Source organism: Taurulus bubalis (assembly GCF_910589615.1).
Source record: "Taurulus bubalis genome assembly, chromosome: 3".
NCBI classification, from domain to species: domain Eukaryota; kingdom Metazoa; phylum Chordata; class Actinopteri; order Perciformes; family Cottidae; genus Taurulus; species Taurulus bubalis.
In genome coordinates, this window is record NC_136591.1 from 34,077,131 (window position 1) to 34,099,470 (window position 22,340).

General features: G+C 41.4%; 1 protein-coding gene across 1 annotated transcript; it reads right to left on the reverse strand.

The window, feature by feature from the left end:
* Positions 1-342: 342 nt before the first annotated feature.
* LOC306734435 (serine/threonine-protein kinase pim-2-like) lies at positions 343-15,665 on the reverse strand (the record flags this gene model as incomplete). The annotated part of the gene is made up of 7 exons (XM_079215792.1): positions 343-374; positions 13,837-14,010; positions 14,123-14,306; positions 14,391-14,612; positions 14,736-14,783; positions 14,869-14,963; positions 15,509-15,665. The coding sequence occupies 7 exons, from the start codon at positions 15,663-15,665 to the stop codon at positions 343-345; spliced, it is 912 nt and encodes a 303-aa protein (XP_079071918.1).
* Between the last annotated feature and the right edge of the window lie 6,675 nt (positions 15,666-22,340).

The following is a 22,340-nucleotide window of genomic DNA, read 5'->3' on the forward strand; positions in this document are numbered from 1 at the left end:
AATGATGACAAAATAGTGTCCAAGATCTAATTCCATTGACGCAGAACACTAGCTTGGTACACAGGACAAGTTTCAGTTTGTTGCAATCTGCACCTGAAACTTAAGCAGCTGTGCTGAGACCTGCACTGCTTGCCCGGTCAGACAGTAAGTGGCCGGATGAGGATACTAATTGATTCCCAAACCAACCTGTCAACAGCCTGGTGGGCTTGATGGGGTGGACTTTACGGCCATAAAGTTTGGCCTCATCGGCATATACCCCAACATAAATGGTGTCTACAGGCCCTGCTCACCCTATGTTACAGTCTGGACAGTGAACTACTGGACTTCTAAACTCGATTGCTATCATTGCTCCATGGCCTGGTTCAGGTTAAAGCCTGTGTAAAGCATACGTACAGAGAGCGAATGACACAGAAGCTTTTTTCATTGTCTTGTATAAGACATTTTGGCATTGTATGTTTCAGAAAATCGTGTTGAAAGTCAACGTTTCTGAATATCATGCTTGCAGAAACGCACAATACCACGTGGTTAACATTGTGAACGACTGGTTAGATTTAGGAAACTAAACTACCTGGTTAAGGTTAGAAAAAAGATCTGGGCTCCTGTTGAAAGAATAACGTAATTTAACAGCCGTAACCACAAAACAACAACTGCTCTTAGCGGACTTTCTTAAGAAATGAGACGTAACAAGCCTGATTAATGTTACGTGACACGTGTAGTAACGTGTAGTAATGACAGTACAGTCAACATGTACTTCTGGTTTCACGCAGGACACTAACAGTGGTCTCCTGGATGAAAGTCCTGTGTTTCTTTGATCCACCAACCTAGCATTCTGAGTGAACTTTCTCATATGTAATACTGTTTATTTTGCCGCATACCTTTCAATAACGGTTAGGGATACCTAACCAAAATGTAACAATGCCAAAATGTCGTCATTCAACGGTTTGCAGAAATGAACGATGCCAACATTCTTTTCCAGGCGACTGGGTTTAGCTTGCGTCCCAGACTTGCATTTAGCCTTTGCCTTTTTATTTATCCAAACCACAAACTTTCCGTAACTTTCTTGCTTTTCTGGAAAGCAAGAATTTGGAAGTGGGCATGAACTCATTTTGTGAAGGGTTTTGCAGAATGATCCCATATCAGTGGATTTTTTTTTGTCCGGCAGTATAGTCGGTTCAAAGTAACTTTAAGAGATTTATCTTTTTAATACTTTTCCCAGACTTTGTACAATTTAGTAGCTTAAAAACAGTAACCCTTCCCTCATCAATTATATTAGCCAAACGTTGTGGCTCTGTCATTCACCCCTGGGCCTTTCATGCGACGCTCTCTCCACCCAGCGCTCTATATCTAACAAGATGAATTATGGAATGTCTAGCATTCAGCTTTATGTGTGTCTGAGGCTGAAAGAAAAGTGACCACATTGAGCATAACCAGCCATATCAGTCAATTCTTCCTTGAAAGGCCTCGTCTGTCTGTTTTTTGTGTTTTTTTGTGTTGCATTTAGCTCACTGCACCAGTATATTTGTATATTTTCCAAGGGATTCAATCATATTTAAACAAATTGCAAAACGGTTGGATAGCATCAAGAGCTGTAGATTAGTTCTCCAAAGAGCTCCCATGGGACCCATCTCGGTAAACACTACATTTCATCCGGAGCCACCAGCTTGACAGGCCTGTCTGCGGATTTGTTTTGGCTTTGGAGTATATGATTATGGAAACAAATCACTGGTACACTGTGGTTCAAAGCTGCACTGGTTTTACACTAATTTAGAAGCTGGGTGGTGTTATTTTTTCTTCTTCTTCGGAAACATAAGAGGTTATCGCAGGGCTAATACAACCCGTGACGTCGTCTGGTTGCCGAGTCTCGAAGTGGAGTTACGACTGCTCTCATAGAGCTCCTGATAAATACTAATTTATTAAACCTATTTCCGCTGCTTGTATCCTCGACAGATGCGATTTCATTTTGTTGTGTGGTTTGCAGACATCACACGCCCAGCTGCTTTCCAGTTGCTTTCCTGGCATCTTCTTTTTAGGTAGTCAACGAGTCAAGAGTCTGCAGCTCCGATAAAGACGGGGGCCATTTTCCAAGCGAGCGGCCGGTGCAGCAGCACATCAGCGTAGAGCATCTGGAGGAATGGGATAAGGTAATGTCCATGCCCTTGAGCAGGCGGACGGTATCGGGGGCCAGAACACAGAGGGGCAGAGTGTGGCTGTCTCCAGAGGGGGGTCAGACAGGGATCAAGGGCGTTCTTGTTATTTGAGATTGCTCCTCCTAGTATCTGCAGGACTGCTTCTGAAGGTGATAAGAAACAGCATGGAAAAGTGGACGGCCGTTTCGGAGCCACTCCTTCACAACTCAGGAGCCCCGTAAGAAATCGTTACAGTGCGAGGAACTCATTTCTTTTCAGTGCCACTGGGTCAGGCGTACAACCTTTCGGGGATTTAGGGGGATTATGGCCACCCTTTAGCACCGTCTCTCCGCCTGACCACAGGCTTTCACTCCGGCACCTGTGCAACGCCGGGGATGGTGTATGTGACAGGTATGCGGGTGGGGGGGACGTTCATTTGCTGCAGCGACAATGTCAGGCGACTGGCTGTCGGAGCACTTTTTAAAGACTTGGATGGACATTTTATTCAATTCTTTTTTTAAATCCATTCGTAAGGACAACGCGCATTAATCAACATCTCCGTAAATGTGCCAGGGTTAGCCAGCTGTAGTCCTTTGGCCAGCTGTTTTGAAACCAATAAGGTTTCAATGAGGTACTGTAGGTGTACGTTGTGGCCGTCAGTGTTAATTATGGAAATCATGAAAGTAGGGGAGTATGAATCAGTGGAAAAGATGAACAACTGTGTCTGATTTGATGATAACAGGTCCAAGGAACAAGGCCACATAAAAATGCAAGGAGAGATGTGAACGACTGCGCCCAAGGTAAAAAAAAAACAATGATAAAAAATCCAATCAGCAAGATAACAATACTGTCTCTTATTACGATGAATATCCACTGTCACACAACCTAGCTTTACATTCAGTTAAAGCTACTACGAGGATTTTTTATTTGGTGTTGTTTCTGGTGGTCCCTGTGGACAACAGCGTTCATGAGCACCAGAGTCCCTTTAGAAAACCTCTAATTTTCCTGCAGCGGGGTCTGAAGGTCTGCACCATGCAGTCCTGATTCTGGTTCTGCCGTTGCCTCCCTTCCCTCCATGCGGGCCCAGCAATAAGGCCTGGGCCTCCAGCAGCTCTGTTCCTGCCAGGTGGAGAGCAGCTCTCCGGTCTCTCTCCGCTCTGGTTTTGCACAGATCACAAGCATCAAGAATAACTAAGAAGAAATGGACAATCTCACTGATGGTCCTGTTTACTTATGCATGCAGAGGCATTAAATTGAGACTGTTAAAAGTTCCTTGTCGTAACTTTGAGAACGTCTATATAAAAGCAGTCCGTTGACATATTAACATTAAACTCCTCTCTCGACTTCTTCAATAACAATCACCATTTAATCCTGCAGACGTGAACTCAAATGAAATGTGGGGTTGTACACTGCACAGACATCAGAGTGACGGAGGGGTCTGGAGTGTTTCCAGAGCTCTGTGGCCCCGCATTTATCTCCACACGGCTCCTTTGCAGTAGAGGAGACTTGTGGCAGCTGCTTATTTTGCCCCTACCTTGGCCCAGCTGATGAACTGTGACAGCTGATGTCTGAACAACCAGTCAAAGAAACTGCCTGTAATGAGGAGTCTGCTGCTTGAGAGACAGATGCCATCATATTTCAGATAAAGTTATTCCCCTGCTCTGCCAGGGCCGCACCGGCTCTGGCAGGCTCGATGCGCCGGTGGCTGTCACGTGCTGCTGGTGGGTTATTCTGAGATCACTCTCCGTCTGAGCAGAGGGGGAGAAGCGAATATCTTGGCCCTGCCTGCACGTGTGAAAATGTGGCTCGTCGCATATACGGCTTCATAGAAAATGCAGAATCTGGCCTGCAGTCGCGCTTTGGCCAGCTGCCTTTAGGATGAAACAGGCCAAAGCGAGACTCAAAGCCAGATTGTGTTGATTTAGACAACAATAGGAATCCGTCTTGGCTGGAGTTGTACTTGGAGTCCTAATTGAAAAGCTACATTTCCCCCTGATTTGAAGGTTACGTAGCCATGTTAAAGCTATAGCGCAACTAACATTTTAATTAGTACATCATTAATATATCCATCTGTATAAAACTCACATTCTTCTGTGGGATGAGATGCTCTCTACTATCATGCCAAGTTAGTTCTTCTCGCGCGTTAAATTGCATACTCCCAAGTTGTATCACAGTCGGCTAAAATGTGTTACATGTTTTTCCACGACAGATTCAAACACCAAACTTCAGAAAACTTCACAACAGAACCGTCACCGGTGCAGTTGGAAGGACTTGCAGGAAGTTACAATTAATTTAAAGTGTTTAAAGGGGCACTCCAGCTATTTCATATTGCACTTGAATCATTTTGGGGAACTTGTGATAGGCAAAATAAATTATAATCAAAATTGATGCAGCAAAGGCTGAGATATCTTGGCTTTTAACCCCTAGCTGAGTGGATAATCTCCAAAAACTCTCAATCCTACATGTCCCATAATGCAATGCAGCAGCATATTTCATTTGACACTTCCTGCCTTATAAAAATCTACAGCTTTCAAACTCAACACTGTCAGTTTGTAATGCATGTTTTCTGTCAAAAAGAAGAAGTAAGCCTGGTGGCTTGGTGGAGATTTTGACCAAACCAGAGTTGATGACTGTAGATTATAATAATTGTATGTTTTGTACGTTATTGAATTGTAACAATTGTCCAAATCCCGGTTGATGTTATTTATTATATATTCACTTCAACACACGTCAAAAGGGGGGGGGGGGGGGAATTGCCGCGTTCACATGTGTGTCAGATTTCCAACCATAAACAATCGTCATTATTTCAGTTTTGAGTCTTGGTTTTTGATTTTTTACTCATGCCGTGATCTAAAAATGTTCTGTTACTGTTTTGTGTTGTATGTCTGAAACTTTGTTTTAACGTGCTACTGCTGTCTTGGCCAGGACACTCTTGTAAAGGAGATTTTTAATCTCAATGAGGCTTTTCCTGGTTAAATAAAATAAATACAAATACAAATATTCCCAGGAATAAATAAAGATCGTAACCTTTCTCACTGAAGACAAAAGCCAGATGTTAGTGGGTGTTTTCTTTTGTCCAATGGGAAGACCAGCTACCAGGATCCTTTTGACCAAGAGCATTGTCTGGAAATATGTCTGAGTTATTGTTGTATAGCCTCAGCTATTGTAAGCTTTTTTTTATTGAGTTACCTTTTAGTGAAAAGCTCTGAGTGAAATTTGAGTTCCCTCTGGTTACGCATGTCTCGGGCTTTTATTGTGAAACTTGTAAGACGGGAAGAAGTGGATCTGGTCTGCGCTGCATTTGTCAAGGTTGGAAAGAGTAATAAAGTTTGCCGTCTTGGTTTCGGAATGTTTCGCCGTGTAATATTCACGCTCTTTGTTAAAGCGTTAAAGTGAAATGTACTGCCGTGCGAAAAAGAAACAAACGCCCTCTATGTGTAAAGGCTTTAAGGAGTCAAAAGGTAACTTTCAATGTCGTCTGTACAATGTGTGCAAATGTGATGGGAGTCACCTCCTCTTGTGTGGTGGTGAGCTGAAACATTGGGTCAGGTCCACTTAGACGCAAATTTATAGTGACGTTTGAAATTAATAAAGGAAATTGAGATTCATTTATACATGCCGGCCTCAGCAGGCACATCAGCAAAACTGTCAAACAGAGGTCACATATTTCCATGCTTCCGATGGAGGAGGCCCTATGCCAAGTAGAAAATTGCATATTTTCCAACTCCAACAGGATGTAGTCTTCTCTGTGGCCAGCAGCAGACATCTAATCCCATGTAGAAGCAATAGATCAGGGCTCTTAACAGAGCTTGTCAGGGCTTGCTTCTGTGGAGTTTAGTGAAGGAGCCACACATGTAAACAACAACATCACTCCGCTAAGCCAGCTGAAATATGCTGTCTTTTGCACACATATTTCAGCCTAGTCTCGTTCCAAGGGCGTCAAATACGGGCGCTCTGTCACGGCCCTCGGTGACCCATCCGTGACAATATGAGATGATGAAATCACTATGATGTCATCAAGATGACTTTAGTTTTGCTATGGGACATCATAGTTGTAACAGAAAGCATGCAGGCAGCAGTCTTCTTCCTTAAAGTATGATGTCCATTGAGTAAATGATGGTCCTATTTAGAGTAAAAAATAAACCAAAAAGCAGGGCACGCTTTAGACCATGGCCAACATGTGATTGACAGGTTGATACCAGAGCCATACATGGCATCTCTACTACGGCATCACTTCTCCAAAGTCAAAATATTGTCATTTCCGTTCACTGGCTGAGGTTGTGAAGGTCTTAAAGATGTGAGCTTTTATCGGGCAGGAAGGGTTTAGTGAAAGGCGCTACTCACGGGACGTGTAGGATCCAGGGACATGGCCCATATTAGGGGCCAAAGTCAGGAATTTTCAGACTGCTTCGATTTGCACCATTATTTCTCCCTAACTCAAGTGCAATGCTAAATCGCTGTTTCTTCAAATGGTTCTACCCATTGTTACTCTCGATCCAGTCAATTTCCACATTTTTCATCACCAGTGACCCGGACCTTACGTTTTGCGGTAGTAAATGAAGGTTAAAGACCATATAACACCGTATATAACACAATATAATATATATATATATATATATATATATATATAATATGACAGTAGTAAGAAAGTCTTATAATGTATTTCCTGTTAGTCATTTGGTAAATTACAGATTTTTAAGTAATCTCCCCAACTCCGACAACCCATGTTTTCCTCCCTGATGAGCTGAATGAAAGAGGCTTAATTTGATCCTCATGGCGGCTCCCTCTCGGGTCATTGGACACAATTATCATTGTTTCTTATCCACATCTCAGTTTGGTGCCGCAGTCTTCATGTATATTGTATACTCCACGGGAAGAACATAACTGAGTTACAGCTTTCCTCTGTATTTTCCCTCCAATGTTCGAGTCAGCGTTTTCGCTCTCCTTTTTCATTTCCTGCATGTCTCGCTATAGTATGAAAAATGAAATGAGAACTTTCGCCTTACTTTACCCGAATTCTGCACGGCTTTAATCAAATTTTTCATTTCATCAGATTCAATCACGTAACTGGAGCTGGTGGGCAACTTTAAAGTGATCTGGAGACCACGGCCGACTGCATGTATCAAAGAAATTCATACTTGTTTTCATAAGTGAATATGTATTATTAAAAAGATTGATCTGGTCTGCAACAACAGGAGTTGCAGAGCACTGAATGAAAAAAAAGAGCAATTTTTGCAACGAAAACATAATGGTGCAATGTTGCTCTTCCCTCAATTATTGAATCATTGGCACAGTCTCTACTTTATGTGAAATGGAGCAACATGGCTCATAGAGATTTGTAACTTGCTTTCACAATTTCCCTGACTTCTGTTTAATATCATCCAAGACATGAGAGACTTTTTTTCTTCAAATTCCAAGCTCCCTTTTGACTCGCATCAAAAGGAAAGTAAACAGCAGAAACAAAAGCAGTGGGGAATTCTCTGGGCAGATAATATCTTCACATCACAAATGTGACACCATTGCAGCTCATTTTCCGTTCAACGTGGTGGTGCTGGTTGCCTGTTAAAGCTGACGCGGAAATCTCGGGAAAGGTGGAAACGCTTGGATCCGTTATACTTCGTTGTACTGACACTCGCGGATGTGCCAAGCAGAACTTTAGTTTAAAGCCCAGGGAGTCTCATACATTCGCTAAAGCATGCCTTTTGCGCGGGCCTGGCATCGGTATTTGACTCCCTGGGAGGGAAATCAGGCCGGACATGGATATTGATCTCTCTCTTGAAAGGAAAGTGAATAAAAACAATTCCTAAAATGCTGAAGAAATTCTTTTAATACATTTAAAAAAACTGAGATGTAAACGAAGCCTCTGATCAGTGGGACGACCAAGCATTTAGTGATTTCCTGCGTTGTGTGGCAGATGACAGATACTAAACCAGCATACCAGCACCCGCCGACTCCACTGTGACTCCTCAATATAGCGCTGTGAACCATATCCTCTGGAGCCTTAGCTACTGTATAGGATACGTTCGAGGGCCCGGGGCACACGGTATATCTATCAATCAGCAGCAGCTAAACATTCAACCCATTTGCACATTGTTTGCCCAAGCCCAATTCACAGCTTGCTGGGTCCAATTATTCCCTCCTGCATGTGCGCTCGCAGGGTGCAACCCCCTCTCAGGGCCGCTTGTGTTTTCAAAGAGCTGAAAGAGCGGGGCGTGCGCAGGAGATATTTTTCTCTAATTATTCCAGGAGAGCACATAAATCAGTGTTTAGCAATTTCCGGAATGCCACATACAGTATGCATAAGTTGAAGTGCAGTTGCCTCGCTGCCTGTGTATTTTTCTCCGAACCCGGAGGGGGTTTGAATTTGCTTATTAAAATGACGAGCCCTCAACGGGCCTTCCGTCGCCAAGGCCGACAATGGAAGTTAACATGTGCGTTTGCTTGATAACACGATCACGAGTGCAGATAGGTATGACCAACAAGCGCTTACTCTGTGCCAAACATGCCATGCCCACAGCCGGTCGTATTGTCTGCTGTGCATGACTGTAATAAACTCTGTATCGCTGGAGAAGAATTGTGATTCCTTCACTGATAATAGCAGAGATCTCCCACCGGTGCTTTTGCACGCTGCAAACTCTGGCGTAGATTTTGAACCTCACTTCATTTATCTCGCCGCCTCACACTGTGAGCGTATTTCTTCTGCAGGCTGAACTAAATCAAGCTCTCCTTGCGATTTCCCACGTCTTCAGATTGTATTTAACTGCGTGGTCCCAAATGGATGCACGAACAGAGCGCGAGACAAACACCGGCTGACTCCCAGGGAACTGATTGTCATTGCCGGTGTCATTGAAGACACTCATTCTCAGTACGCAAGCATTCTCGGAGATGGTTACGCGCGCGCCCTGCAAAATGACATATGCCGTTATGAGGATTTTAACCACTTCTGGCGTTCTATCAAAAGCTAACAACCCTGAGCTGCTTTTGAACAGGGGGAGAGAAAAAAAGCATTAGCTGGAGCCGAGATGAGCCAGGAGGCGAGATAAAATCAGAGCATCTTCCTGTTTGTGTGAACAGAATCGCTTTCTTGTGGCCGAGACGGAACTCAAACGAAGGATTAGATAAAATACCGGAGAGCACTGCTGTTTAAATTGTTGTGAAAAAAAAGAAGAAAAAAAGAAAAGCGCAAGGTAATCCATTCTTTGTTTTGCCTTTCAGCCGGCAGAAACAGTACCAAGAAAGGAGACGTTTCAAATTTCACAGTGTGAAGAGACTTTTTCATTATGCAGCTACAAAGGCTGCAGAAAGGAGATGGAGACAGAGTGTTCCATCGCCTCCTCTGGTATCAGGACATGAAAGGAACACAAACATGACCTCACATTCACTTGAAACGGGCCTATGATGCGACCTGCATGCAATGTCACGCTCAAAATCCATTTTCATTTTAATGAGAAACATCAGTGAGTGACAGCCGGGGCTGCCGTATGGGGGTTGTTCCCCCGTCTGTCATCTTACGAAGCATTTTGTCTGCATCAACGGAAATGAGCCGAGCTCTGTACGCGCGGTTACAAAGAGGCATGCGCTTGTGCCAGATAGTAATGAGCTGGGCAATTGTAAACATAAAAAATAAATAAAGCAAATACTTATTTTCATTTAAGGTCTTTTTTGACTGCCTTGGACCAGGTCTTGTCTTGGATTTGACTTGAACTCGATTAAATTAGTTTTGGTTACAGACCTGGCATCATTTCTCAGCTTTGAAATTGTTTTTTAAATCTGGATTCCAAAATCAAGACGGGAGAAAGAAAATAAATGGCGACAGTATGTCACCCAATTTTGCACAAAGAGTAGGGGCCCACTATCTAATTGAAGATAATAATGTATATTGAACTTTTATTTATATTCATTAATGTTAGGAGAATTTTCTATTCAAGATTTTCCCATAAAAATGTACATTTAGACTCTAGCCCATTGTGCTTATGGCCATGAGTTCTGGACGTGTGAATACATACATTGCACAGGCTTGGTGTTTCCTAGTGGTGGGGCCCAATGTGATATCTTATCATGGGGCCCAATATTAAATCCCTTGCACCGCCAGTGGTCCCAGCTCTGGGGACAACCTCCTGTAGCTTGTGTTTTGGGGTAATGTTTTGGCTGTATTGTGCAGGGCCATCAATAATGAGCATCTCTTTTTACTTATTAACGATTTATGGAAATGATATCGCAGGGAAGTAAATCCTCATGAATAATATAATTTTAAGCCCTTATCAGTTCCTGTTGTCAGTGATATTGCATTCTGTAAAGATGGATTATGCTTTATGAAGATGTTGGGCAGATTCTTAACACTAACTTTGATTCGCAATCTTTGAGACTAATTGCAATTGAGAACATTTTATGAAAGGTTCTCTCTAAAAACATGCAGGGCATCAATATAGCAGCATACAACTTTTTGCTGTGTAAAGATATGGTGGACTAACGACCAACTGAGCAGAGAACTAAGTCACCCTCTTTCTGTGTGTGTTACAATCCGAGTTTCTCCGTGCTTTGTTTACGTAGCATGTTAGCGCATGCCTGTTAGTGCATGTTAGTGCGTGTTAGCATGCCCCATATGGGCTAGCTCATGGCTGAAAGCCCTGCACAGTGGTCATACAGTTATGAAAGTTACCCTCTGATAGCACTGTTGCCGTTTTTAGCGCTGTTAGCGCTGTAAGCCCCGTTAGCTGCGAGCCGCCAGCTCAGCCGTCACTTTGTTGTTTAGAGATAGCTGCTTTGCTAGCTCACCCTTATATATCATTGTTTTAGTTTTCTTTTTGTTGCTGCCCCCGTGTTGTTGCTTACTCTTTTGTTTCGGTTAGTTTGAGTCTAGTTCTCCAGCTTATATTGTGCGGTGTCATGTGTTTTATATGTTTGCGTTCACTTTAATCATTTGCACTATAAATAATTTAAAAAGAAGGCTCTGACTTTCATATTGAGCACCTTTATGGGTGACTAATTAAAAAAGGGTCACCAATCATCCGGACGTCAATATGAGATAGTATGCAAATCATATCATATGGAATAGTGACACAAATGTAAAATGTGAAATTACAAAAACTAGGTGCAGTACTTTATTTATTCATTTTGCTTTCTTAAAAAGGAAAAAACAGTGCTGATTTTTTATTTTTATTTGATTTGATTTGGTAGGACAGTGCACATTAATAAAACATTCCTGTAAATGCGCCAGAGTTAGCCAATAAGCTATTTTTCATCTGTAGTCCCCGGACAGATATTACAAAGTCACCAGAAAAACAGCATATATGTTTAAAATTACAAAGTTATGCATTATTTACCCTTTACAAAGCATGCAGAAACAATAAAAGAAGAGAGAATATTAATACAAGTAGAAACATCATACAGGACACCCTTGTCCGACATTGACAAGTATTACTAAGACATGCAATGCAGGGGCTCATAAAACAACACATACGAGGCAAATAAAACGAGGGATAATTATGCTAAATGGAAACATGGACTAGAGGCATCATTATGTTGCATTGTTAGACACTTAAAACAGAAGCAAGTCAAAAGCATGCAGAGTATGTAAATTAAATAAGTCAGACTGACACAGCAAACCAATAATAAAAGAAATTCAATGCAGGTAGATGAGGGGCGACTGGTAACCCTCATCTGATGAAGGCTGCAGTTGGAGCCGACGAGTCCTCGCTCTCCCGGCGGTAATGATGGTGCTCTATACAGAATGCAGGCTTGTAATTAGGAACAGTGTCTGGGTCGCGCCAGATTGCGACAGTGCAGTGAGCATCATTAACAGCTCACTCATCCCCCCGTTTAAACCCGAACGGTGACCGGGAGTATTGGGCATATGTGGTAATTAGACAATTTCTAACACATATTAGGCATTAATTGCCATTTGATATGTAAGGGTAGAGTGTTAAGGAGGGGTGGGGTGGTGACCCCACGATGCCCCCAGTTTATTGGCATTGATTAGCACGGCGATTTAGCTGATAGAGATGGCTCAACCTCTGTCTCCTCCGTGTTTCACGCACATCGAATCCGTTCTTGCGACGCCTCCGCTACACGAAAGGCCCTTTTCTGTGTTTGGTTTGTCATCCAGATTGCTGCATATGCCCATGTAGGCATTCCAAGAAGTGAGTGATGCGTTAATTTTATCTTCCCTCAATGAACTCACAAGCCGGCGTGATTCATCTGGCACCTGCTATCCGAGTGCTTGGTGTTTAACGCGGCTGCTAATTGGTGCCAGTGATGATTACAGGAAAAAAAAACACACATCAGAACAGAAAGTCCACCACTTTTTTTGCTGGTGGATGTCATGCTGACAAAAAACAAGTGGAGAGTTTCAAAGTAGACAGATTTGTCTTTTTTCTTCTTATTGGCGGTTAGTCAGGAGAGGCCCTGAACCGCTCAAATCAAGCCCATCCTGCTATGAAGAACTCTCATCTGAGGAGACGGGTTGCTCAGGCCCTGCTGTGTTCAAGTATTCCCACTGAGCCCTTTGACACAGCTATCTTGCTGAGAACTGGTAGAATCCAACTTCTTCAGCTGTAAAGACTGTTCCTCATAGCGGCAGAAAAAAAGAGAGCTTGTGTTGAGGGGATGAGACGCTGAGGAGAGAAGACATATATAGTCACAGCTTGCCAGTTCACCCAATGCGGATCAAGCGAAGGCAATTTTGGAGTAAATAATACCATTTCCTCCCCCCAGGCAATCTAAACACTATCTCTGTGAAAAATAACATGGGCACACACCAGATGATTGCCCCCTCTCTTTTTTTTTGCTGTTGGAAATCTACTCACCCAAGTTGGGTGGTAGTGGCAGACTCTGACAAAGTTTCTCCCTACATCTATTATCCAGCAAACGACTGAAAAAAGAAGGGAATTAATGCAGCCAGTGTTCGGTTTGTCCGCTCGGTGCTACTGTAACATGGCGGACTCATTCATTGAATTAAAATAGCATTAACATTGTAACATTTATTTAAAATAGCATTAACAGTGAATTAGAATAGCATAAACATTGTACAATTTATTTAAAATAGCATTAACTGTGAATTAAAATAGCATTAACATTGTACAATTTATTTAAAATAGCATTAACAGTGAATTAAAATAGCATTAACATTGTTACATAAGAATTAAAATAGCATTAACATTGCAACATTGAATTAAAATAGCATTGTCATTGTAACATTGAATTAAAATGGCATCAACATTTTAACATAATTAAAATAGCATTAACATAGTATCATTGAATTAAAATAGCATTAACATTGTAACATTTAATTAAAATAGTAACAAGAACATTGTAATATAACTGCATCACAGTGACAGAGACAAAATGCTATATCCTATTCAGACAGACGTAAAGACAGACAGACAGACATATAGACAGACAGAATATTCCACACACAGACAGACAGATAGATACACAGCAAAAGGGGTGGTGGGATGTGTTGGGGTCGGCTTGTGCCGTTTCACTTGAACCAGGGGCGCCGCTGCATCTGCTCCAGGGTGGCACGACCCCTCGGGTTTATGGCCAAACACTTCTGCAACAAATCCTGGCAGTGTGAGGGGAGAGAGGAGGCAGAGCAAAGCAAACGTTGGGGGGATGCTGCAGTGATCGATTGGAACATGGAAGGAAAGGACTCTGCACATTATTATCATTACAAAACTCAGATACTGTATTGACACGAGCATCGTCTCACCTCGGGACAGTTCACTGCTGAGGGTGGTTTTCCTTTGGAGGAACTCTGAGGTGTTTAACTGTTTGTGTCCATCCAGCAATTCTAAGAGCAGCGCGCCAAGCTGCCAGACCGTGGTGGGGCCGGCCTCGTACCTCCCCACTGAATAACATTCGGGAAGAGCGTACGCAGGGGTTCCTACAAGACACAGACACATTGATGGAGACGGAAAGAAACAAAGGATGAGGGTACGATTCAAATGAAAGTCACTCCAGAGACCAACAGATGGAGCAGAAGCCAGACGGCTTACCAAAGTACTCTGTATAGAAGTATGGTATCTTCCTCACAAGGCAGCCACATCCAAAGTCTATGATCCGCACTCGAGGGACATCGGAGTTGGTTTGGACGAGGACATTTTCTGCCTTAATGTCGCGATGGCAGACTTCCTCAGAGAGCATTTGGATGGCTGCTTTCACCAGCTGCTTCATGATGTCCTGAGACAGAGAGAAAGGAAACAAATGTAAACGCTTGGAGGACCAAACACCAACACAGAAGCAGGCTCCACCCAGCTTCAGCACCTTGGCCTGGTCTTCCCTCAGCGGACCATTGTTGTTATCCAGGTATGTCAAGAGGTCAACACAGGGGACTGACCTCTCCATGACCAGGATACCCTCCTGGTCCAGATCATACCAATCTATTAATGACACAGCGGCACATTTCCCCACAGATGCCCGTCCACCTCCTGCTCTCAACATGAGGAGCGCCTCCATGGGGGCCAAGGTTGTCCTCCTTTGAGACACCTGGAGGAAACAATATACAGAACTAAATGTTTGAATAGATGTGCTTGTGTTTCCCTCATCAACCAAAAAGTAACTAGAAAGTTCAACAATGATGTTAACGGTCGGTGCTGAGACATCACTCACCGATGGTCGACCCTCCACATCAACTCTGAGGATGCGTTTGATGGCCACCTACAGGACAGAAGCAGCAGTACTTTGGTTAGAGCACGGAGCAATCACTGTGTGTGTGATGTGAGAATACGAACGTAATACCTACTGGTAAATTATCAGTCTTCCTTTTCCCAGCATACACAGATCCAAAGCCTCCTTCTCCGAGCTTTTCAAGCTGCAGGTATGCGTCCTCAAATGTGGCTAAACACAAACACAACATCTGTGAGGAACATGAGCTTAACCTCTGCTGAAACTAAAGCTAAAGCTAGACTCTATGGTTGAAATCAGAGCTATATATATATATATATATATATATATATATATATATATATATATATATATATATATATATATATGTGTAAATGCTTTAAATTACAAAAGGGATATTTTCCCGTTGCTTTTCTGCTGAGAGTTAGAGGCAAAGATGGAAACAACTCTCGCGTCTGTGCGGTAAATATGAAGCACCCCCATTAGCAGGTTAGCTTAGCTGCAGACTGTAAGCAGGGGGAAATGGCTGCCATGGCCCAAATGTAGCAACAAATATTTTGACCAGAACCTCTGAAGCTCACCAATGAAGACATTTGATCTGGTTTGTTTTAATTCGCACAAAACTTGTATTAAAAACCCTACATCTTTTAATTTTACAGGGAGTTATGTGCCGGACTACTCCTTGGCTGAGCACTAGCCAGGAGTGGTGAATTTGCTCACATGCACTCATCTTATTTTCTGTCACATTATCAGCTTACGTTTGCAAATCGTGACTGAGGTGGCCATGCTGCCATTGCTCTGCTGGGAGGCTGAAGGGCTGCTGCAGCTCTTGGAGACGTCACAGTCCATCTCCTTCCTCTTCTTATTGGGTGTCACACTTTCAGCGCCGGCCTTTCTCTTGGTGCCGTGGGCCATCCGGCCCTCTACTGTCACCTCAATGAGTTTTCCGGTGTCAACATTGTTTCTGCCAACCCTCTGCTTCTTTTGGGGGACCTCCCATTCTGTGCAGTACTTACCTTTGGTCCGCTTGGTTTCAGTGGGTCCTCCGGCACCCCTCTTCCTTTTTCTGGGTGGTTTTGGGCAATTAATGCCGGCCGATCTTTTGGTCTCTGTCAACCTGCAGTCTGTTCCCACGCAGTTGTTGGGTTTGGTGGTGCAGCCACTGTGTTCTACAAATGAATGCATTTAAATACAGTTAAACATTTAGCTTTGTACTCCACTACGTGTATTTGACAGCTTTAGTTATGAGTGACTTTGCACATTACAATTGAAGATTTAAGTACTCAGCTGTGATTAAAATCCTGATTCGTTATCAATGTAGCAGTAATAACATTGCAGTTATGTAATAATAGCAATATATATATATATATATATATATATATATATATATATATATATATATATATATATATATATATATATATATATATATATAAAGGAAAACAACAACACTTAAAAGCCATTGGACCCAACAAGTACTTGTATTTTTGACACCAACTCCATTTGGCTGATGATACTTTTGTACTATAACTTCAGTCAAATTTGTTATGTCATGGAAGTATTTATACTTTTACTTGAGTTCCAACTCATTACTAACTCTGATGGAGGACACAGCCTTTCAGTAAAATCATATTATCATCAATCTGCAACTACAGTTCAGCTGATCAAGTTACCTCTGTCTGTAATTAACTGTGAATTAACACTATATAAGATATGAATACTGTGTATATAATCTGTTTCAAGAATTTTTCAGTCAGAAGAAAGAGTGAGGCAACTTACCTGTTTTTAAGGAAAACACACTAAACTACAGGCAAAGTGACTTGATGAGAAACTGTTTGCAGTGCATGAAAAGTAGCTGTGAAACAAGAGTTCACTCTCACCTAAATCCTTCTCCGAATCTAAAGAACGAAGAGTCTTTAATGTCTTTGCATCCATGTTGTTTTTGTAAAGTTCCTCAACAGAAATATTTGTGAAAATATGTTGCAATAAAGATCCAAGACTTGTGTTTCCATCTGCTAAAATGTTGAGAATGAGAGTGAATGAAATGGAACCCTGGTTATCAAAGACAAGAACAAGAACTTCAGAACCCACAATGGGTCCTGAAGTTCTGTGACATCACAAATATTAAATATAAACATATACATATAGAGGCTGAAATAACCATCGTAACAAAACAAACCTATAAAACATAAAAATGTCAAAGTCAAAAAGCTGGAAAGGTGAATTACAGTATGTATTGGGTTTCACTGAAGACATCCAATTGACTTCAGTCATTGTAAAACCTCCAAAATACATAAACCTGGAGATAACTGACCACTCGAAACAGAGATATGACTTTAATAAGGTAGCCCTGTCTACAAATTATCATTTAGACATCAAGATGTACATAGTTTTCTAAAATTAAGCTGAAAGTGGATACATATAGAAATAAGAGTCATAATCTTGACAGTTCAAAGGTTAGAGTTCATGCAAATGAGCATAATATGTCCATGATTCCTTAATGCGTTTGCATTCTGTCGAACAGCTTCACTTGTTTAGCAGAGGAATATGTCCATCTTTGTTTTCTTTGTGTAATTGGGTTGTCCTGAAACTAACATCAAATACTTGAAATACAAAGAGATAATTATTCTGTGTTTTTGATATTGTGTCATATCTCTATTGACATGCATTTCATAAGGGATCTGCATGTCTTTTTGTTGTTGTATAAATACCAAACAGTTTTTAAGGCAGTTAAAGCATCTTTGGAGTGTCAAAGTTCATCACAGTAAGACACATTCATGTTTTTGTTAAGAACTGTTTGAAAAAGGGCTAAAATACAATTAAAACACAAGATAAAAAGACTTGATAAGAGGCATAGACCTTTTACTTTACTTCCTTAATATTATTGGAGGCACCGGCAGTTATTTAAATTTCCAGAATAAGAGAGCAACGGTTGTCAGTATCATTATATTAATTTATAAGAACAGGTAATAGCGACATCACTTTTAAAACTACCCAGGGCCCCACCCATAGGACTACTAGCAGAGTCTCACACACACACACACACACACACACACACACACACACACGCTACTTTTGCATTTGATTCCCAACAAATAAAAGATAGACAAGAGTACAAATCTAATACATCATTGTTGCCTTTTATTACATGTCGACAAGACAAATGTTAAAGGTACATTTGTATAACATCACTAAACTCACATGTTAAGAAGAATGAAATCATAAAATCATGAATGACCAGCTCAGACACTAAATGAAAACAGCATCAACATTGTAACATTTAATGAAAACGGCATCAACATTGTAACATTATATTAAAATCCATTCATCAGAACGGCGGAAACGAGACTTGAAATGCTAATGTGGCTCTGCAGCAGGTTTAATAAATCAACTTTACAACTTCATAAGGCAGTTTTATACCAGTGCATTCCACTTGGAGAGGATGTTTGCATGATGCCTAATTTCTTTATACCTTGTCCGTGTTGAATCAGACAAACACAAAATGAGAACGAAAGCAAAATAAAAAAACCTTCCCTGCAAACGTGACGAGGTATGCGTTTCAGATGAGACCAAACATGGACTCCAGCCGGCAACTGCTTTGCGAGGTTCAGTCTTTGTGTACTTTGAGCGTCATTTAAAGGATTATTTACGCTGGTAATTTGCGACTTTTACAAGGCATTAGCAGAGCAGCTGGGACTTGAAAGACAGAAAGAAACACGGGCCCTGGAAATTGGAACTTTCGACATAATTACATAGTGTTTTGACAGGAGCGAGAGGAAAAGAGGGCACAGACAGCGTTCGTCATTCCGCCTTGAGAGCGGGGAGCGACGCCGCAGAGAGTGCCATGCTTCATGCAGCTGGAGCAGATGCCTCCGTTGTGAATAGAACAGGATCCACGGGTGATCCTGCGAGACTGATTAGACTTCCTCCATCTCCCCCGAATGAATTCACGGTGATTGAGTGCGAGGACGACAGCGCTCCTCTCCCCGTCGCCGCCGCTCCTTATTGCTCTACCTTGTTGTGCCATCCAGCTCTGCCGGGGAGCCCTCCACTGCAAACGCTGAAGGATGTCATTGCAGAAGAGAGGGCGAGCTGAAGGGCCCTGTCCTGCTGCATGGCCAGCTGCCACTGTCACTCGTGTGGACATTATAGTCATACAGTTGCTGGATCTTTGAAATCTTTTTTACTTTTTTTTTTATCACACTGATACACATCTTTGTGGTATGTTGTGCTATTATTGTCTTTTTATGAAATTACCTTGATTTGACCTAATCCAATATAGTTCCCAATAGCACAGCATGTGCTTATACATATTCTACAGGTATCTTGTATTGCATTCTGCTAAATAATAATAGAAATAATAATTATTACAATATATTGCTTATTATCATTATTGATTTAATAGGTAAATAAAGGGTAGTTAACAAGTATTGTCTCTTGGTGAATGCCATATGACTGGAGCACATTGATGCTATGCTTACAAACTATATATTTCTCTAAAAGGCCTCAACACAAGGATAAGATCATAGACTATATATAAGAAGTGGATGTAGTCACTGTGATGTCATCCATTTGTTGGGGGAGTTAAGTACATCCAAATGCTGAATAAGGGTTAAATTAGTCAAGACAAAAACACCCAGATCGGACAACAGCATGATAGTGACCTGTTGAACACAAGGTAGATTAAATCATACCCTGCTTTATGGTCTATTTGACTCGAAACTAGAGATTGAGACTATAAATCATGCTCAAAATGTAAAAAAAAAACAACCTCAATACTATACAATAGCCCCCTGATGGCCATCAGGAAGGATTCAAGTTTCTAAGCATCACTTTTCAGAACCAGAGGGTTGCCGCCTGAATAAAATGTAAAATCTCTGAATGTTTTAGTGGTATAATCAAAGAAGCAGAGAGTAGCTGAATGAATGGGCAGAAAGCAACATATAGGCCGCTCCAGTTTTCACAGGGATTGTCTTATTTGTCTCCAAAAGGTGCTCTATTCACATGCACATCCGACACTTTAAAGCTGCATTCACTGGTTTTTGCAAGCCAAGCTGAAAACATCTTCCATCTTTTTACGTTATCGTTATGGCTAATGTGAAAGCAAATAATTCACTCTTTAGACATACTACAAGAGTATAATATTTCCCCCTGAAATAAGTGGAGGTGAGTGGCATAACATTGTATTATTCAGATACCTTTATCTTGATCTCAGATAAAGTAGACATATTATGGCGGGAGAACTTTACGTGACCGGCATGTTTGCAAACCACTGCTGCTGCTTACACATCGGGGCGACACATAGCAACATTAGAATTTTGAGTTTTGTGTCTACCTCATGAATGTGAGGAAATATTCAGTCTCTTTTAGCTTTGCTCCACCAACTTCTGAGGAAAACCCCCCACTAAATGCTAAATGCTCCACTATGTTCACCAGCTAGTCACTAACTGTGCCTGTCTGCTGTTTGGTGCTGGGCAGGAAGTGTACAGTGGGTTTAACACTTTTTAACATTTTATTTTGCAGAAAAAAAATAAACAAACAGAAACTGTTGCTGGAAATGGGGCCGATAAAAGTGCCAGAAAACCAAAGCGCTGAGATAAAAGAGACTCAAAGAGCTGAGGGGAAAACGGCACAGCTGGCGATAATTTTTTGTGGGTTTATATTTACGAGCCCCCCATTTCTTATTACACATAATAATTTGATCCATTGTTAATAATGAATTATGCAGCTATAAGTAATTAATTTGTTAGAGCAAATTACTTGATATTGTGCTACATGCTTTTATGGGTGGACATGGGAGGTCATACGCAGGAAAACATCATCACCACATCAGTCAGATGCAGTTAAAAACTGAAAATGCAACACTTGTTTATTTTCAGGTTTGACGGGACTAACAATGCTAACGAGTGACAAGCAACTAACGTGACAAAAAGTCAACGTTGACTTTAGGTTTCACACTGGACACGGACAGTGGTCTCCTGGGTGATAGTCCTGTGTTTGTTTCAATTAATCAAGCTTTGAAGCTTTGAACTACTTGGTACAGCCGAGATTGGACTCATATTATCAGAGAAGGTGGGATAGTAAGAATAAGCATATGTTTTTACAATATTATCTGCCACTGCAAGCATTTAACCGCCAGTTGTTGATTTTGGGTTTTGGTTGCTTTTATAATTTTCTTTTCTGTTTGTGTATCAAATTGCCTTGTTGTATATTTGTTTTGGGAAAGGGAGGCGATGGGAGGGGGGCTGTAATGTGTACCCTTTGGCTGTCTGATATGTTATCCTTTCACTCCTTATTTGTGAGGTATATTGTATATTAAGTCTTGTTTTGTAATTTCTACAAATAAATCATATATAAAAAAAGATTTGTCGATATCCGTCGACAGGGCCAACCGTGATATTAAGGCACTCGTTGCAGCCTATTATTTAGCTGTCTGTTTTTCAAGCCTGGTCTTTGAAATGTTCACTGTCGGCTCATCAGTTTTATAGAGTTTGATATGAGAGTAATAGAAAAATAGCAACACATATTAAGTAACTTGATTAAGTTTTTTCAATGTCATTATTTGTAATGAGCTACCTTCAATAAAACAGAGGTCAGCCAGTCTGGTACTGACATTGAAATAAGCAAAAGTACAGAATACATCTTTGCTTCTTTGTTTTCTTTTCTTCTATTTAGCCAGACATGAGATACTTCCAACATCTGAAAGTCCTTGAAAGTTTTCTGTGTCTTCCAGCTCCTCTCCTTTTGATTTGAGGTACACGCAAGGCTCCGAGGTCACCTTTGTGTTTCGTGAGAGATGTTGAAAAGGGAGGAAGCGCTCACAGTGAATAGCTGCTGGCAGCTCTTCATTTGGAACTATTTAATTCACCGGGAGGTGAGTGAACTGCCCGGGAGAACAACGGGAAGACATCGAAGACGCAGACAATACTGTCGACGGCCAACGTATAGTGAAGCCTCGATGAATCACTGGGGGAATCAGTAAATGAGGACAGGCTGGATTCATCTGATGGTAATAGTTGGACAAGACGGAGGCATGTGGGTTGATTAAATCCACTAAGGCCTGCAATTTTATTAAGTCTCATAGTACAGATGATAACGATGATAATGACCTAAAATTGTATCTCTTTCCACTTTCACAATTTTCCACTTCTTCGTTTCATGGAGCAGAATCATTCATTATGACATGACTGAATCGTGACAGTATCGGGGTGGAAACTAGGACGGTCAACATATATATATATATATATATATATACATATATATAAAATGTCGAAGCAATAAGGAATAATTCAACAATACGACGGTGGAGCTCCAGCTCAGACTGGAGACGCTCCCACTTGAATGATGGGTGAGTCATACTTGCTGTCTTCCAACATGTCTTTTTGTAAATATGTCTTATTTCTTTTCACAGTTTTTATACACAACATATATTTGACTTCAATTAAAGATGAAATTGAAATCCTCATTCCCAACCCTACCACTCTACCCATCCACCTACTCATTGTACGTTTTAAACAGAAAACACACATTTTACATTGTGATATTTATTGGAAATGACATACAATATAATCAACAGTAAGTAGGAAACGT